The sequence below is a fragment of the Orcinus orca genome, chromosome 5 (genome assembly GCF_937001465.1).
Source record: "Orcinus orca chromosome 5, mOrcOrc1.1, whole genome shotgun sequence".
NCBI classification, from domain to species: domain Eukaryota; kingdom Metazoa; phylum Chordata; class Mammalia; order Artiodactyla; family Delphinidae; genus Orcinus; species Orcinus orca.
Genome location: NC_064563.1, coordinates 28108428 through 28124087, shown reverse-complemented (window position 1 = coordinate 28124087; position 15660 = coordinate 28108428). Strand labels below are relative to the sequence as shown.

The window sequence follows — 15660 nt, the reverse complement described above, 5'->3', positions numbered from 1 at the left end:
TAACCCCCCCCACCAAAAGTTAATACAAGGGTTTGGGGGAAGTATGGCCAGAGTGTCAATTTTTATTCCTACTTTTTGGAGTTTCGTTTGTTTGTTTTTTTCAAAATTTCCCTCTCTAATGTGCAGCTATTACTTCAGTAACTGAAGCTCTGGGATCAGAGAGATTCTGCTGGATTCAAATCCAATCTCTTTCTGGATGAACTGGATAATCTTGGGCAAGTCAATTATTCTAAATCTCAGTCTCCTCATGAAAAATTGGGGGAATAATATCAATGGTCTCATAGGGCAGTTGTGAGAGTTTAATAAGAGAATGCTGTAGATCAGAGCCTGGCATATTAGTAAGTGCTCAAGCAATATTAGCTGCTGCCAGTTTTGCTATTAAGAATACAATGCAGTAAAATAATATTACTAATTATCATAGGTAGCACTTACATAGCACTCCTGTGGTGCTTTACATAATTTTAAGGTGTTTAGTCCCCACAACTGCCTTGTGAGGTAGGTACTCTTATGCCCATTTTACAGATGAGCATTTACTGTGGAGTAGATGCACACTTGCCAGTGACATGCAGTCTGTACATTTTGTGGGAATTTAGGAGCAGGTAATGAGCATAGAGAGCTAAGGCAATCAGGGAGGACTTCGTGAAGGAAACGGTCCTGGAAGGAAAGGAAGGTGAGCCCTGGATAACCCCACATGGGTGGGAAAGTGTGGTGAGGACCCTGCAGGTGAAATGGAAGTTACCAAACAAAGAGGTGGGAAATATCAACATTTGTTCATTGTGGGTGATGAATACAGATTATATTATATTATTTCCTGCACTTCTGCACCTTAGAAATAATTACGAATTAACAAAAATTTAAAATATTTAATCATGTTGTAGAGGGATAAAACATTTTCTTTCCCTCAGTCTTTGACCTTCTTGTATATACGTACAAGAAAAAACTTGCTGGTTAGAAAAATGAGTAAATGCCAGTTTCTTTATTCTTTCTAAGATAAAGAATATTTATTCTACACTAATAGTATACTATACTAAGCATTGTTTGTAAACACCGTACTGTTGTTTGTGATCCTGTACGAGTGTCTGTATAAGCCTTTCCATGCACTGAGTGCTACTCTGAGGTAGACACCAGGAAGCATAAATGCTGGGTCATAGACCCAATTATTAAAACGTGAATCAAGCAGGGGCCAATGGGAAATTTCTGTACCTCCCTTTCAATTTTGTTGTGAACGTCAAACAGCTCTAAAAAAAAATAGTCTAAAAAAAAGTAAATCAGAGACTGGGCAGGCTAGCGTCCCAACTCCGCTTGCTTACCGGGCATCCAGGTCGTTTCTCACATGGTCGGGGCGGGGAACGTGAAGCTCGAATCCCCATCTCTGCGCGGGCCCAGGCGGCACCCGGTGCAGCCCTCCGGGAGCGAGGACTAAGTGCGAGGACCTGGTGACCCACTACCCTCCGGGCACGCGCTCTAGCCCCGCCTCCCGGCCCCTTCCATTGAGAAACCCCTTAGCGATCACGTGAAAGAGGCATGCCGGCTGCTTCACGTCACGCAGTGCGGACCAATGGTAGCTTCTGTTTATATCGCGGGGGGGCAGGGTCGGAATATTCACGCCCCCGCTGCCGCCGAGTTGCCCTCTGGCGCGGGTGGTGAAACCTAGCCAGGGTGGGAGGCGGCGTGGCTGCAGCGCGGCGGGGAGGGCCGCGCCGGTCGCCTTCTGCAGCCGCGTCTCCGTCAGTTCCCGTCGCCGTCCCTGGGGCGCCGTGCGGCTCCAGTCCGGAGCGGAAGCTGCGGCCGTCGCGGCGGCCGGAACCGCGTCCCGCCTCAGCGCCCGGAGGACATGCGGGAGAGAGAATGAGCCAGAGGGACACGCTGGTGCATCTGTTTGCCGGAGGGTACGTCCCAGGAGAGGCTTGCAGACTGGGGCTGAGGGCGCTGGGCTGAGGCCGAGGGCCGTGGCCTGAGACGCGGGCGAGAAGGGAGAAGGGGCTTCAGCCCCGGGAACCGAGTGAGGCCCGGGCGGGGAGTGGTGAGGGGACTGGAGCCGGGGGAGCTGAGGGAGCCCACGGGACTGAGGCCGAGGCGGGGAGGGGTGGGAGGGCGACGCCGGCAGGACGTCAGGCTTTGGGCCCGCGGAACCGGAGCGAGGCCTAGAGAGTGGCCGGCGGGGCTGGCGTCCACGCAGGCCCAGTTCACGCGCCGCGGCCTAGCGGACGTCGGGGATGCGGGGCCGTGGAAGGCCAGTAACTGCAGGCCTCACGTAGGTTGCTCGGCCGGGGCGGCGTTGGGGGGGGAAAGCGGGAAGTGCGGAGGCCGAGCACAAAATGGGCGCCGGGCCTCCTCCTCCTTCCGTTCCTGGCGCGCGGGCTGTGGGGCTGCCTCACGTCGCTCACGCCCCGCCTCGGATCTCCGGCAGCTGATTTCCGGGCCCTCCTCGGCCCCGGTGGGTCGTCAGGGGGCTTCCGGCGCCAACTGGAAGGCTTTGGGGTTCTGTCGCCCGCAATAGCTGTAGGTTTCTAGGTCTTGGAAAATTTCCTTTCTCCAGGTTGCGAGATGCGCTACAAAGCGACAGTGCTTCTGGGGTCGAATTCTATTCCTGAGAACCAGGCGTCTTGTACACCCGCTGCTTTTCGTCAGCTTAAAAGGAGAAAGGGGGGGGTAGGGGAGAAGTCAGAAGCTTTGGCAGTAGTTACTGTGTGTACAAGATTAAGACTAAACTTAAAGTCTCAGTTCCCTGATTGCCAACTTGAGTACTACAGATCTTTTGTTCACCCAGTTTAGTCTGCTTTTTAGGTTGTTCTTTCCAAATTATTTGGAGAGTCGTAACAATTTTAAATTTAGGAGTTACTTTTTATCTGTAGGATCACAGTCTTATCAAAAATGGCTACGGCGAATTATGCTGAGGCGCTTTGCTGCCATTATGACCATATAAAGTCGCATCCCTTTAAAGCATACAGTTTGTTTTTAAATCGACTACTTTAAGAATATCAAAGTAATACATAGGCGGTTCTATTCACAGTGGCTTGATTGGAGTTAAACGTGTGGACTCTATTGCCAGTGATGACAGTACTTTCCTCGAGTTGGCACATTCATTGAACATTTATTGTACACCAGTTATGGGCCAGGCACTGTTCTGGCATTAAAATACTTTTCATTTAATACTGTTCGTTTAATTCGTGAGACACGGTTTAGGCAGGGTTTGCTTTCTATATTTCTGATACGTAAGAATAATCTTGGCAAATTAAATCATTTTTTAAAAACGATTAGCCATGTAGATGTTCTTGTAAAGATGTGCAAATAATTGGGTTCCCTCCTATAATTAGATCATAAGGTAATTTTTGAAAGTTAGGATACCACGCATCTACTTCTGGCCACTATTTTGGGTGAAAAATGGACACGCTTTTTGATTTTAATTCATCTTCATCTGTAAAATGAAGAAGTTGTACTAAGTGATCTCTAAGGCCCTATTCTAGGTCCTAACATTTTTATTGCTCTGCATTCAAGATTCAGATGTCAAGTTTTGTTTAAAATTTACTTGAAATGTTAGCTTGATTGCACTAACTTCCCAGTTTGGATTAGGATCATCAGCCACGTTGTTGTTACTAATGCCTGTCAAGGCCCTTATGGTTAGCGTTTTCTTTAAAAACAGAAATGGGGCATTTTTGCAGCATCTAAACCCAAATAGATTTAGGAGCCCCTCTACCCCCAAAAAAAGAACCTAGCATATGCAGGTTTTTTAGAGTATTAAATGAAGTACTTGTTTATAGGTCCTGACACAAGATAGGTACTCAGCCTTATAAATTTTCTTCTTTTGCATCCCATTTCGATTTCATGTTTATATGTGGTCTCATAAGTCATTTCAGTAAAACTTGGCTTACCTTTTTTAGAGAAACAGTAGAACTAGGAAGGATGGTAAAGATCATCTGGTTTTGCCCCTTCAAAATATGGGAAAATACCAAGGTATAAAAAATCTACCCAACATTAAACAGCTTTTCATACATGTAAAATGAGAGTTAAAATAATCTCTGAAGAACCTCCCAGCTCTATATTAAATGAAATCATTTAGAATAGATTTCTGTATGAAATTTCTGTAGAATATTTTGGAAGTCTGTATGCTAAGCATTATGGAAATGCAAACTGAGTTGTGGGTAACATTGTTCTTAATTGAAGATGTCTAGTATATCTCAAAGTTGCATATTTAGGCAATCATTTTTTGGACGTTCTTCATAGAAAACTAGATTTCATTTTTTTATCATGATAGAATTATGTAAATTAGGAGTTAGGAAACTTATTTTTTACTTTCGTAATAACAAGATAGAGAAAAGGCGAGAGATCTTATTAGCCGTTGTGCAATAACCAATAACCTTTCACAGTGGCATTTAATCTTTAGACAAAAATTGTCTTAAGGTGGAGCCTTTGGATTGTTTTCCTGATGGTTATAATCGTATTTATTCAAATATGTGTTTGTCAGGATCTCAGATTTCTAGTAGCCTTATAGATGTATTATTAAATCAGGAAAACTTGAAACAGACTAGCACTGGACCTTGGGTCTGGGTGACCGACTCACATGCATAACTCGTGCTTTCTTTAACACACCCTTTGGTCCCATTATGTTTTTGTCAGGGTTAATATTCAGAGTTTGTAAGGTCATCGGTTAGGTTGATTGAGTTACGGAGGCTACTCACAACTGCCCCAAAAGGGTGTAAATATGATTTAATTTTAGCTATGCTTTTAATAACACTATATGTTTGTGTATGAAGACATAAGCAGTATGTTTTTAAATTCTTTTATAGATCTACATTGTTTAGTTGTGTGTCAGCTGCATATGTCCACCAAGAGGCAGTTTGGGTTTTTTTCCATTTGAGAGAGATTGCCTCAAATGGGAGGAATAAACCTTCAACATTTAAGTGGATGTATTTCCTTCCTTTGTAGCTCCTGTGACAGCGAGAGCTTAATACATATAGTTGGTAATTTCAGATTATCTAAGAAATGGTTTATTTTTATATCCTGGAATTAATCAATCCATTCATTTATCAAATCATTTATTTTTCATTTATTCAGGAAGAAACTCCATTTGGGTGTCAGATAATGTTGATTCTGTAGAAATTTTGTCATATTTGTTAAATTACTTGCACCTGTTTCCTTGTAAAATCAGGGCAGAAGTAAACTACTTAAAAGTATAATGTGGTTTATTTACACTTTGTCTACATTTTTTATTAGCCTTATTTCCATAATTTTTATAACCTTTTTCTTTTTTTTCTTTTTAAAAATACATTTTAATTCTTACTAATAGATTGCAAGACTAAGGTAATTTGCTTATCCTGATGTATTCTCAAACTTATTTTCCTGTAAGGGGTTTAGTGTAGTATAGCATTGTGGGTCAGGGACGCCTGGGAGTTTCCAAGACCTTTTTGGTGGTCTGAGACATTAAAGCTCTTCTCATAAAAATACTAACACATTATTTGCCTTTTCACTGTGTTGACATTTGGACTGATGGTGCAAAAACAATGACTGGTGAAGCTGCTGTTACCTTAGCATACATCAAGGCAGCATCACCAGACTGTGCTAGTAGTCACTAGCACTTGCAATTTAAAAACACAGGGTCTCTTAATAATGTTCTCGAAGCAGTAAAAATTAATGTTTTAAATCTTGACTCTTGGGATTTCCCTGGTGGTCCCGTGGTTAAGACTCCACGCTTCCACTGCAGGGAACGTGGGTTCAATCCCTGGTCAAGGAACTAAGATCCCACATGCCACATGGCACGGCCCCAAAACAAAAAATCTTGACTCTTGAGTACACATCTTCATTTCATATTCTGTTTGGCAAATGGGAAACATGAGTAAAGCATTTCGACAATTGTTTCATCCTCAAGCTGAACTAGCCTCTTTTTTCATGAGAACCAGTCTTAAAAGAACAATTGATAGAGAGACTATGACAATTGAGACTTGAATATTTGTCAGATATTTTCTCAAAAAATGAAAGAAGTGGGCCTGTTGGTTCAAGAAAAACCACAACAAATGATAACATTTGTTGCCATATGATAAAATTTGAGTTTTCAAGCAAAAATTAGAATTTTTGAAATCTTTTTATTTTTATCGTTTATTTATTTATTTATGGCTGCGTTGGGTCTTCGTTGCTGCATGCAGGCTTTCTCTAGTTTCAGTGAGCGAGGGCTACTCTTCATTGTGGTGCGCGGGATTCTCATTGCTGTGGCTTCTCCTGTTGCTGAGCATGGGCTCTAGGCACATGGGCTTCAGTAGTTGTGGCTCGTGGGCTCTAGAGCGCAGGCTCAGTAGTTGTGGTGCACGGCTTAGTTGCTCTGCAGCATGTGGGATCTTCCGGGACCAGGGCTCAAACCCATGTCCCCTGCATTGGCAGGCGGATTCTTAACCACTGCGCCACCAGGGAAGTCCCTTGAAATCTTGAATAGATAGAAAATGTAATTTTTAAAATATTGTATCACAAAACGTATCTACACTTGGAAGACCTGTATAATCCAGTGAACCAATATTTTTCAAATAACCAATGCATGATGTTATAAAGTAGTGCATAGGTAAAAGATTCAGAATGTAAAATAAAGCAATGGATTTTAATGTAACAATATGAAAAGTTTACTGGTATAGTTCAGATTCCATATTGCAGCTAATTTAAAGAGCCTATCACATGCCCAGTTTTACTGTAATATTGAAAGATATCCACAGTTATCTGAAAGGGGGCGTTGAATTGTTACACTAAAAGATTTCAGTGCCATGGTTGGGGAAAAAGTGGAGTAGGATAAAGGGGAATAATGGGGGTGCACTGTAGTTCTAAGTAGGAGGATAGTGGAGTCTTTGAGAAGGTGACTTTTGAACGAAGACCTGGAGAGGAGAGAGTTAACTATTCAGAGGGAACAGGCAGTGAAAAGATCCTAAGTAGGGTAGGAGCACTGAAATGAGGCAAGTATAGCCAGAGTAGTAGGCTATTGTTAGGCCATTGAAGATCTTTGGCTTTTCTGATATGGGAAGAGTCATTGCAGGAGTTTTAAAGCCAAATTCTGGTCGTACCATGCTTAGAATAGACTGTACATAGGGCAGGGCCAGAAGTAGGGAAATGATTTGGCTACTGGAGTAATCAAAGTGAGAGGTAACGGTTCTTCAGAGAAGGTTGTAATGTACTGTATGTGGTGTGTGAAGAAAAGTCAAGAATAACTCCAAGGTTTTTAGTTTAGGCACCTAGAGGGAGGGAATTGCTGTTAACTGAGATGGGAAGGAAGGTTGTGGATGGAATAAGGTTGGGGGAAGATCAGTATGTAGTTCCATTTAAGACGAAAATTTGAGAAGTAGAGAAGCAAAAAGCCAGTTGTTTAGGTGGCTGGTTATATTAGGTAACTCCAGGAAGGAGCTCTGGACTAGAGATAACACATTTAATAGTTAGTGGAACATAGATGATGACATGAGCCTAGACGAGGCCAGTAAGGGGGTGAATATAGAGCAGAAGAGAGGAAATTTCAGCAAAAGAGATCAGAAGCAGAGCAGGAACCAGCAAAGTAGACTTAAAAAGTGCCCAAGAAAATGTGTTCTGAAAGTCAAGTGAAGAAACAAATATACAGTATTTAGGAAGGACATATGTTATTGTCCATTAAGATGAGGTCTGAGAGCTATTAATTATTGAATTTAACAATTGTGGAGACCTTTGGTTACCTTGATCAGCAGTTTCCAAGGCAGAGCAGGGGGAGGGAAATCTGATGGGAGTGGGAGAGAAATTAGAGACAGTAAATAGGATTTTGAGATTTGTTACAAAGGGGGATCAAAGAAACAAAACAGTAATTTGGGTGGGCGGTGTTACTTTTACTAAAACTACCACATACCCTCAGCATATTTTGCTTCTGTAGTGAATTTTAGTCTTGATATCATTGTTTTTCCGTACGTTGAAGACTATACATCCACATCTTGGGCTGTATCATAATGGCTTACTTCTGTGTTTCCATGTTTATCAAAGTTGTTGGTTAACATTTTCTTTTTTTTTCAGTTTATCAGTGTTTTGATTTTGCTTTAGTATTTCAAATAAGCCTAGCTTGTTAATTTTTTTCCTGCATGAGAAACACTACATGTACCCCCCCAGCCAAATACCATTATTTTCATCCACTCTCATATCTGACTTTTCAACCACTCTCATATCTGACTTTTCATAAGTTAGTTTGTCGAGTATGTAGAATATGTCCTTCATTCTTCAAGAACTTGTTTCTTGCCTGAACATTAAAGCTTCAGAAGAAATAACCTCTACAAATATACTATCAGAGAAACAATCTTTAGTAAGACTTTCTAAATGATTTTTATGGAATTTCAGAGACAGGCTACATGTTTTGAGATTGCAACTCTATAGCTAACATTTTTTTTTTAAATATTTATCTAATTTTGGCTGTGTCGTGTCTTAGTTGCAGCAGGAGGGCTCTTCGTTGCTGCACGCGGGCTTCTCTTTTAATTGTGGTGCCCAGTCTCCAGAGCATGTGGGCTCAGTAGTTGTAGCACGCAGCTTAGTTGGCCCATGGCATGTGAGATCTTAGTTCCCTGACCAGGGATTGAACCCTTGTCCCCTGCATTGGAAGGCGGATTCTTAACCACTGGACCACTAGGGAAGTCCCTATAGCTAACATTTTAATGAATCTCTTTCTTAGTGGTATTTCTTAATATGACTAATGCCCTAATTAGGAAATTACAGGGGAGTGTTACCTGCAGCAGAAAAATGACAAAATATTTTAACCTATTCACTTTGCTTTACAAAGCTAGACACTGCAGTTGTCTGACAAAATAGTTTTGTTTAATGTTAACAGAAATATATTTCTAAAGTACCTGCATATACATATATATGTGTGTATATACGTACATACACATACACACAAATATTGTGGACCCAATCAGAATAGATTTTGTCCATTTATAAATTAACCTTGCCTATTCAGAACAAGTGTCCTGATCCATACATGCTCAAAAGGTCAGAATCAAAGATACATGTGTAACAGCCACAGTCTTAGAATCCCATTTCTTTTCCTTGACCCATCCTTTCCTTAGCAGAAACCTGGGGCACCTTAAATTCCTCCATAGGTGTGGCTAGTTAAGTTCTTTAAAGCCAGGGGAACTGAATCTAGTGGTTCAGGCCCTTGGGGCTATCCTGCTGATCAGGTTTTGCATCTGCACTGACCTAGGGATTTATGACTCTTGGCATCATGGCTGAACTGATCTGCTTGTTACTAATATTTACTTAGTGAACAATTTCTTTTTCCCCTTCCCTATCTTCCCCCAACCTCCCACATTTCTGATTCTTGTGTTGCTGTAACTTGGGTGAGGGAGAGTATCTTAGGGCCCTCAGAGTCCTTTCTCTTTCTTAAAGATCTGTTTTCCCAGATTGTTTCGTTTTGTTTTTTTTTAACCAGTTTCTTGGTTCCATTGTGCCTAGCTTCAAAAAAAAAAAATTTTTTTCCATTCTAAGCAGCTTTTAGCCATTGCTTTACTCAAGGGATCCATAGCCCTTGAGTAGTTAGAACCCCTGGCATGTCAAAAAATTTTATCTTCATTATATACAGTGAACAAGTAGAAGCCACACTTGAAAGTTCTGACACATTTACTCCCAAATTACCATAGGCTAAAAATGTGTCTACATTCCAGTAAATTCCTGGGGTGACTTGATTTACTTATTGTATAATTTCTCAAACATCATGAAAATAGAATAGTTTTAAATGTCTTGTAAAGGTGTTTCGTGATAACCATGTTAAACAATTCTTAAATATTCTCTAAAATCAATGCATAGTTACATGATAACCTGACTCTCACCAAGCAACCTTGGCCTCATATCTTTAAAAGGTATGACATTTGCCTTTGAAACTTTAAAATTGGCATTGATCCAAATAGTTTTACGAAGAACACATAGTTGAGATTTTCTAATGTGGATATACCAAGGGTATAGGGGCATTTTACAGTTTTATTTGATTCATAACCTTAGAAACCCCCTTTCTAGATTTTTTTTTTTTTTTTTTAATTTTTGGCTGCATTGAGTCTTCATTGCTATGTGTGGGCTTTCTCTAGTTGTGGCGAGCGGGGGCTACTCTTAGTTGCGGTGCACGGGCTTCTCATTGCAGTGGCTTCTCTTGTTGTGGAGCACGGGCTCTAGGCACATGGGCTTCAGTAGTTGTGGCACGCAGGCTCAGTAGTTGTGGCTCGCAAGCTCAGTAGTTGTGGCTCACCGGCTTAGTTGCTCCACGGCATGTGGGATCTTCCCAGGCCAGGGCTCGAACCCATGTCCCCTGCATTGGCAGGAGGATTCTTAACCACTGCGCCACCAGGGAAGTCCCCTTTCTAGATTTTTGATATTACAGAATAACACATTTATATGCTCTTCTGCTATCAAACTTGGCTGTTCTCTCCTTGGAATTCTTTGCTAATTGAAGCATTTAAAGCAAATGAATGAGAGACTTTGAATTGTAACTTTTTCTTTTAACAGTAAAGCATCCAACTTAATACTTTTGTTAGTAGCAAATTACATTGGTGACACCTTGCAATTGATCTTGACACATTGGCCACATCACTGGATCAGAAGGGACTCAGGACCAGCTAGAAGGCTAGAAATAAAATGAGGCCCTGCTTTAAGGCACTTGCAGTGTGGATTGTGAGGGGAAATATAAGAGGAAGTTTAGAATGTAGAACCAGTGAGACTTGAGGATAGTCGGATATCAGAAGGCCTCTTTATCCTTTAATCTCCCTTCGAACTGATGATTGTTAGCCTCCAATACCACAGGAGCATGCTTGGTGTGTTAAACTCTAATAATTAGAATTAGAGCAGAGGCCAGTATGGTTGGAACAGAGTGAGTGTGAAGGTGGATAGTAGATGAGATCAGGAGGAATCAGGGAAGATCAGATTGTGTTAGATCTTGTAGGCCATTGTGAGGACTTTGACTTTTATTCTGAATGACATAGGAAGTCTTTGGAAAGTTTTGAGCAGAGGAGTGACTTAATCTGACAAGATTTTAATACAGTCACTCTTATGTATTGAAGATACATTGGAGGGAGTGGGGTAAGGGTAGAAGAAAGACACTAATTAGGAGGTTAGTCCAGTAACTTCGACAAAATATTGTGGCTTAGACCAGGGTGGAAATGGTGAGAGGTGGTCAAGATTCTGGATTTATTTTGGAGTTCTGAGTCAAAGACACTGGCGCAAATACATCATTTTTTCATGGATTCCATTGGGTCCCAGAAACATCAATCACATTCTCCAGTTAAAAACCCATGCTGTTTTTAAAGGATACTTACTGCTAAAATTATGATTAAACATACATTTAAAAATAAAGAAGTTTATACGTATAGATTCAAAAAAAGCTGCTGAAATAAAAACCGTTTCCCTGCCCCCTTCCCCCATGTCTCCTTACCAGCGGGAACTTCTTATTTTATCTGCTTAATAGTTAGGTTTGGCATAGAATTCTAGAATAAGTAATCTTCTGCAGTTGTTGAGTAGTGTGATGCTATTATGACTTTTCCTGTGTTTGCGACCTTTTGTTCTTTCTAGAAATTCATGAGATCTTTGTCTCCAGTATAATGAAAGATTGCAATATTGTAACTTGATGTGGGCTTTTTGCATCCATTGTACCCGCTAAACCTGAGCTCACAGTTTGAGTTTGTGTGCTTCAGAAAATTAGCCTTCTGCCCTGGAATACAGTTTTACCCATGGTGGGGAGGAAGAGAATACCACCTGGGTATCCTAGCTTTGCTACATTACCCGTCAGCCAGTCCTTCTGTTTTAAATTCTTAGCCTTACCTCCATCTTGAGTACTTGGTGCACTTAGTCATTAGGCCTGTTGTAAGGAGTTCAGCAGGGCAAAACTGTTTGCTTCTCTTTGGTATTTGTTTCTGCAAGCCTTTCTTCCTCTTTGCCAAGGCAGTTAATCCTTCCCATTTGATTCATTGCTTGAAATCGTGTTAATTTCTCCTCTTTGTCCTTGTGGCATTTTCCTTTAGACAATGAGTTTTGACATGGTGAAGAGATAAACCTAATGTAATTAATCCTGCTTTCATACATAGAGATTTTTAAATGTTTATTGACAGCAGTAGTTTTGTTCTCTACATCAATTATGATGATTTCAGTGTACAAAATAATTACTTTAAAATGACTAAGATAAAAAGCCGCATGAGAAACACTGGAGTGTCACTCCTGTACTACATACCTATTGCATTTTATAATGTAAAACTGCTTCAGGACAGTGTAAGTGCTTGTGTATACACCCACTTACACCGCCCTCCCCCTGCAGCTCTGTACAGTTTAGATCGTCATGTATTTTATTTATTGAAGTGGTTTTTTTAGGTATCATAGTATATATGTCTGTCGTCTGCCATAAAGTATTTGTAATAGTTCTGTTAAAAAATTTAGTTGCTGGGCTTCCCTGGTGGTGCAGTTGTTGAGAGTCCGCCTGCCGATGCAGGGGATACGGGTTCGTGCCCCGGTCTGGGAAGATCCCACATGCCGCGGAGCGGCTGGGCCCGTGAGCCATGGCCACTGAGCCTGCGCGTCCGGAGCCTGTGCTCCGCAACGGGAGAGACCGTAACGGTGAGAGGCCCGCGTACTGCCAAAAAAAAAAAATTTTTAAATTTAGTGGCTATAATCAGTAATAGATGCTGACAACTTCAGTAGCTAATGCTTATTGAGTACTTTCTATGTGTCATGTCATGGGTTATATCATTATCGTATATTATCCTTACAACAAGCCTGTGAGGCATAGATACTGTTCTTCCCTGGTAGGTTGGTTGGTTGTTTTCTTTGTGTAATGTGTTTATTCTTTCGGAACCAGGAATGACTGAGTATGATATAGGTAGTCATTCCTGTGAATGTGCTAACTTTGCTTTTTGCTTTTGTTTATTTTAATTATGCAAGTAATTCATGTTCATTGTGAAAACCAAGGACATATTCTTTAGGTTTTACAGAATATAAATTTGCATGTTGATTACAAATTTGGGGTCTACTGGGGTTTATGTTCAATAAGCTTATGTAAATATATTAAACAGCTTTCAAAAAGCTAGGCAAATTTGAATTAAAAACAAATATGAGTTACTATAAATAAATCACTACTGTAGTGTGAATACAGTGTGGTCTACCATGTAGGCTCTCTTGAGTTCTGTAGTATATACTAAAGTGTATACTGTGATGATTCATATCTCTTACTATGTAGCCTCAACAATTAACATAAATAAACTATGGCTTCTGTTTTTAAGATTCTCCTTGGGCCTTATATATAATTAGGGGGTTTTTTTGTTGTTTTTTTTTAAGAAGATGTTGAGGGTAGGAGTTTATTTATTTATTTTTGCTGGGTCTACTTTTCTGTGCGAGGGCTTTCTCTAGTTGTGGCAAGCGGCGGCCACTCTTCATCGCGGTGTGTGGGCCTCTCACTATCGCGGCCTCTCGTTGCGGAGCACAGGCTCAGTAGTTGTGGCTCACGGACCTAGTTGCTCCGCGGCATGTGGGATCTTCCCAGACCAGGGCTCGAACCCATGTCCCCTGCATTAGCAGGCAGATTCTCAACCACTGCGCCACCAGGAAAGCCCTGTAATTAGGTTTTTAAGCCTATTTCATAGCTGCTTAAAAATACCAGTTTCTTATTCATTGAGTGTAGAACTCTCCCTTGGCCTGCTTAATTTTGTTTCAGATCTTTTATGTCCCTACTATTTGTCTAATTGACGCTTGATTTCTGAAAATATAATCATGGTTTTGATCTTTGGGGGGATTAAATTTTTTAATTTCCTATTTAAAGTCATAAATGGAATTTTTGAGAAATACTAATTTTTTGGTTTCCCAGTACATAAAAAGGTTTGCTTATACTATACTGTAGTCTATTAAGTGTTCAATAGCATTATGTCTAAAAAAAACAACGTATATACCTTAATTTAAAAATACAGATGACCTGGGGACTTCCCTGGTGGCGCAGTGGTTAAGAATCCGCCTGCCAATGCAGGGGACACAGGTTCGATCCCTGGTCCGGGAAGATCCCACGTGCCGCAAAGCAACTAAGCCCGTGTGCCACAACTACTGAGCCCGAGCACCACAACTACTGAAGCCCGTGTGCCTAGAGCCCGTGCTCCGCAATAAGAGAAGCCACCGCAATAAGAGAAGCCACCGCAGTGAGAAGCCCGCACACCACAACACGGGTTTGAACTGCACAGGTTCACTTATAGGCAGATTTTTTTCAGTAAATGCATACCATAGGACTACACAACCCATGGTTGGTTGAATCCACAAATGTGGAGCCACGGATACAGGAGGGCTGACTATATAGTTATACGTGGATTTTTGACTGTACAGAGGATCGGCACCCCTAACACCCACGTTATTCAAGGATCAAATGTACTTGATTGCTGGGAATTCCCTGGCTGTCCAGTGGTTAGAACTGCACGCTTCCACTGCAGGGGGCATGGGTTTGATCCCTGGTTGGGGAACTAAGATCCCGCAAGCCGCGAGGCGCTGCCAATAAAATAAAATTAAAAAAACCCAAATGTATTGATACTTGATTGCTAAAAAATGCTAACCATCATCTAACAACACAGCTGCCACAGACCTTCAATTTATTAAAAAACGCAATACTTGTGGGACACAATAAAATGATGTATACCTATACTATAATCAAAACATAGGACATTTCTGTTATCCCAGGAATTTCTCCATGCCCTTTGCGGTCAGTTATTCCCACCTCAGCTGCCTCTTGGTGACCACTGATCTTACTTCTGTTCTAGTTTTTTTGCCTTTTACAGAATGTCATAAAAATGAAAATGTTACAAAATGAAAGCCTTTTGTGCTGTTTTTTTTCAGTTAGCATAATGTTTTTGAGATTCATCCAGGTTGCTGCTTTTTATTACAGAGCAGTAGTCCATTGTATGAATAGACCACAGTCTGTTTATCCTTCATCAGTTGATGGACATTTTGGTTGTTTCCAGTTTTTGGCTATTAAGAGTAAAGCTGCTGTAAACGTTCATGGACAGGTCTTTGTGTGGACATATACAGGCATAGCACGTTTTATTGCACTTTGCTTTATTGTATTTTGAAGATAATGCCTTTTTTTTTTTAAAACAAAGGTTTGTGGCAACCCTGTGTTGAGCAAGTCTATCAGAACCATTTTCCCAACAGCATTTTTATTTCTTTGCTCATACCCTTTTTCTGTCCTATCACATTTTCCCACGATTTTCCATTCTTCATCAAACCTAGCATAAAAATGCTCAGTTTTAGCCACTTCTTAGGGTCTTCATTTTCTTATAAAGTTTTACACATAAAACTTAAATAAATTGTATGCTTTTCTCTCTTTCTTTTTAAATTGAAGTATAGTTGATTTACAGTGTTGTATTTGTTTCTTGTGTTTGGCAAAGTGATTGTTATTTTTATATATATACTTTTCAGATTCTTTCCCATTACAGTTTATTACAAGATATTGAATATAGTTTCCTGTGCTGTACAATAGGACCTTGTTGTTTATTTTATATATACTGGTTTGTATCTGCTAATGCCAAACTCTAATTTATCCCTCACTCTCCCTTTCCCCTTTGGTAACCATAAGTTTATTTGTAAGTTCATTTGTAGCATTTTTTTAGATTCCACATAGAAGTGATATCATATATTTGTCTTTTTGTCTGACTTCCTTCACTTAGTATGATAATCTCTAGGTCC

General features: G+C 40.7%; 1 protein-coding gene across 3 annotated transcripts in view; it reads left to right on the top strand.

Moving 5' to 3' along the window:
* The first annotated feature begins 1610 nt into the window (after window positions 1-1610).
* SLC25A36 (solute carrier family 25 member 36) overlaps window positions 1611-15660 on the top strand; it is a 40978-nt gene continuing 26928 nt past the window's right edge. Inside the window, exon 1 of one of the 3 annotated variants that reach the window (XM_012536149.2) lies at window positions 1611-1889. In XM_012536149.2, coding sequence (XP_012391603.1) covers window positions 1849-1889 — 41 coding nt within the window. In that variant the 5' untranslated portion in view covers window positions 1611-1848. Of the gene's footprint in view, window positions 1890-12540; window positions 12562-15660 lie in introns of those variants that run through there. The other 2 variants (XM_004278238.3, XM_049709890.1) reach the window with 2 other exon arrangements.